Genomic DNA, 965 nt, shown 5'->3' on the forward strand with positions numbered 1-965 from the left:
CAGCAGGGCAAAAATACCATAATTATACCCTCCTGCACCCACTGTGATCCAGGTCTGATCCATTCCCTGACTAGACTCTCAGGAATCTGGAGCTCTAACACTCTTTGTTTCAAACAAAAATAGACTTCTCTTTTGACAGGCATATTTTAAAAGAAGATGGATCCTTTCTGAACTATTCAGCAGGTCTCTAATTTGCCTTGTTCACTGCAGGAGAGGTTAGCCTCACTGATTTACAAAGAAAGAAGCCAAGAATAGAATTTGCACTCTGACTTGCCTTTTTTACTTAGCAGCCTTATTCTGGGGAAATACAACAGAAATGCAGAAAATAAAACTAAGAAAAGACTTACCACTTGTCCTGTATGGGGATTCTTATGAGCGTAGGGTGGACCTCTAATGTGGTTCCACATCTGGCCTGATGTCATTGCTAACACAAAACACTGAAAAGGAGAGAAGAAACACTGTTTAATAAGGATTTTTTTTTTTTAAACCTGATTTCTTTTAATTTCATACCAAGATGTACTGGCTTGGAATACAATCTTAGGCTAGGTATTGTCCTACCTTTTATTTGTGTAACAGGCATCTAATCAAGCATTAGCTGAGCTGAAAAGACCTAGATGAAATATTATCAGACTACCAAAAAGTATTACTAAATGTACCTCATTTTCCTCTACCAGGTTTAAGCATCTTTAAATACAAAAGCTTTTAAAGACATGAATTGCTACAAAACTCATGACCACAGGCAGACAAGAGTTGTAATTACTCACCAAAGCAGCAAACGCCCATCCAGTTTTGTTATACAGAAAATCCAGATTGCTTCCGCGCAAATACACGAGGCCTCCGATGACAGCCAGCAGCAGCCCTAACATCAATGGCCCAGCATAGTTTGGTGGTCTTATCACACGGATCTAAACAGTGGGTATTTAAATTATTTGCCTTCAATGTGATTACAGATTATTATATCCACA

General features: G+C 38.5%; 1 protein-coding gene across 1 annotated transcript in view; it reads right to left on the reverse strand.

Annotated features, from left to right (window-relative positions):
• The window catches only part of MAGT1 (magnesium transporter 1), an 8,400-nt gene that overhangs the window by 4,389 nt on the left and 3,046 nt on the right, over positions 1-965 (reverse strand). The window contains exons 4-5 of the mRNA XM_010176507.1: positions 765-905; positions 348-437 (exon numbers count right to left, since the gene is read on the reverse strand). Coding sequence (XP_010174809.1) covers positions 348-437; positions 765-905 — 231 coding nt within the window. The remainder of the gene's footprint in view (positions 1-347; positions 438-764; positions 906-965) is intronic.

The sequence above is a fragment of the Antrostomus carolinensis genome, unplaced genomic scaffold (genome assembly GCF_000700745.2).
Source record: "Antrostomus carolinensis isolate BGI_N321 unplaced genomic scaffold, ASM70074v2 scaffold50709, whole genome shotgun sequence".
Lineage (NCBI taxonomy): Eukaryota > Metazoa > Chordata > Aves > Caprimulgiformes > Caprimulgidae > Antrostomus > Antrostomus carolinensis.